This window comes from Electrona antarctica, assembly GCF_951216825.1.
Source record: "Electrona antarctica genome assembly, chromosome: 2".
Taxonomy (NCBI): domain Eukaryota; kingdom Metazoa; phylum Chordata; class Actinopteri; order Myctophiformes; family Myctophidae; genus Electrona; species Electrona antarctica.
The window spans coordinates 17862247-17863488 of NC_136807.1; the positions used below are offsets into that span (position 1 = coordinate 17862247).

General features: G+C 35.9%; 1 protein-coding gene across 4 annotated transcripts in view; it reads right to left on the reverse strand.

Moving 5' to 3' along the window:
• Nucleotides 1–271: 271 nt before the first annotated feature.
• The window catches only part of LOC306937321 (uncharacterized protein), an 8865-nt gene continuing 7894 nt past the window's right edge, over nucleotides 272–1242 (reverse strand). For all 4 annotated transcript variants that reach the window (XM_079521010.1, XM_079521009.1, XM_079521008.1 and 1 more), the window contains exon 13: nucleotides 272–559. In XM_079521010.1, the coding sequence (XP_079377136.1) occupies nucleotides 506–559 (54 nt within the window). In that variant the 3' untranslated portion in view covers nucleotides 272–505. The remainder of the gene's footprint in view (nucleotides 560–1242) is intronic.

The window sequence follows — 1242 nt, forward strand, 5'->3', positions numbered from 1 at the left end:
TGGCATCAAGGGTTGGAGATACAGTATAGGCTGCCCATATGTGCTATACCCACTTCTGAACCACTGGTTCCCAAGGCTACCTACTTACTTAATGTAGATAGAATGATACGTGTAGTAGCAGGTACTGGCTGGATAGTTAGTTATGCAGGATATGTTGTTAAATATGTAGGTATGACTGTTATTGTAGTCAGGATGCATGATGACTGACAGTGACAGTTGGTAGTTAGGTAATGGTTGTATGACAAACTAGTCAGGTTGTGGTAGTCGGGACTCAGGACAGGTTGTACAACTGTAATTAACTTATCAAGCCTTCACATTAAACACTCAGCATTGACACTTTCAATAGTTTGTAAAAAAAATAAAAAATAAAGTTTTATTTGGTAAAATTGTAATTCAAGTGAAAAATCTTATAGGCTTAAAATAATCATGAATACAGTTAATCATATAGCCTACAGTTAATAGAGAGAGACAGGTGTACTGTAGGTAGACAGAGACAGATGAATATCTATGTGTCAGCCAGTGTGCTCAGCGATGTTCTACTCCTCAGACTGTAGCGAGGCTGGATGATGATGATAATGATGAAGGTGATGATGGAGGTGATGTGCATATAAAGAGAAAAATGTGGTCAGTGACCGTTAAGGATGTTACAGTAAATATATCCCTAATCCAAGATAAATGTTAATCAATCAGCACGGTTTTATACATAGTCCTAATCAAAGATGCGTATAATCAACCTACCACTGCTATCATATTTATGTACAGTCCTAATTTAAGATACAATCAAATGCTACAGTATAGTTCATGGGCCTTATCTTGCGTGCCTCCTTACCCCGTATCCCTAAACTAATTAGCCATAATTTACTATTTTTTAAAAACATTTTAAAATAGTTAACTAGCTGATCGACATAGACATGTTGTGAGCTTGTAGATTGTCTATTTTAACAATTTTTTTAAAAAAAATCAAAAAGCGCATAAAACAGGGCCCTGTTTTCCTAATCCTAAATACCACAATCACTGCAGTTTATTTATTCCTAATCCAAGATATAGTTTATCACTGCCATTAGTTCCAATTTAACCTGGCTAGAATCTATCACTGCCATCATATTTATATTTTCTAAACTACAATCAAAGATGATCTAAACAATGTAAATGTTGCCTTGCAACTTGGATAAAGGAGTGACAGACATTGGCACATGTTCAGATGCCCTCATAGGCCGCACACAAAAGCCTGTGAACATAGTA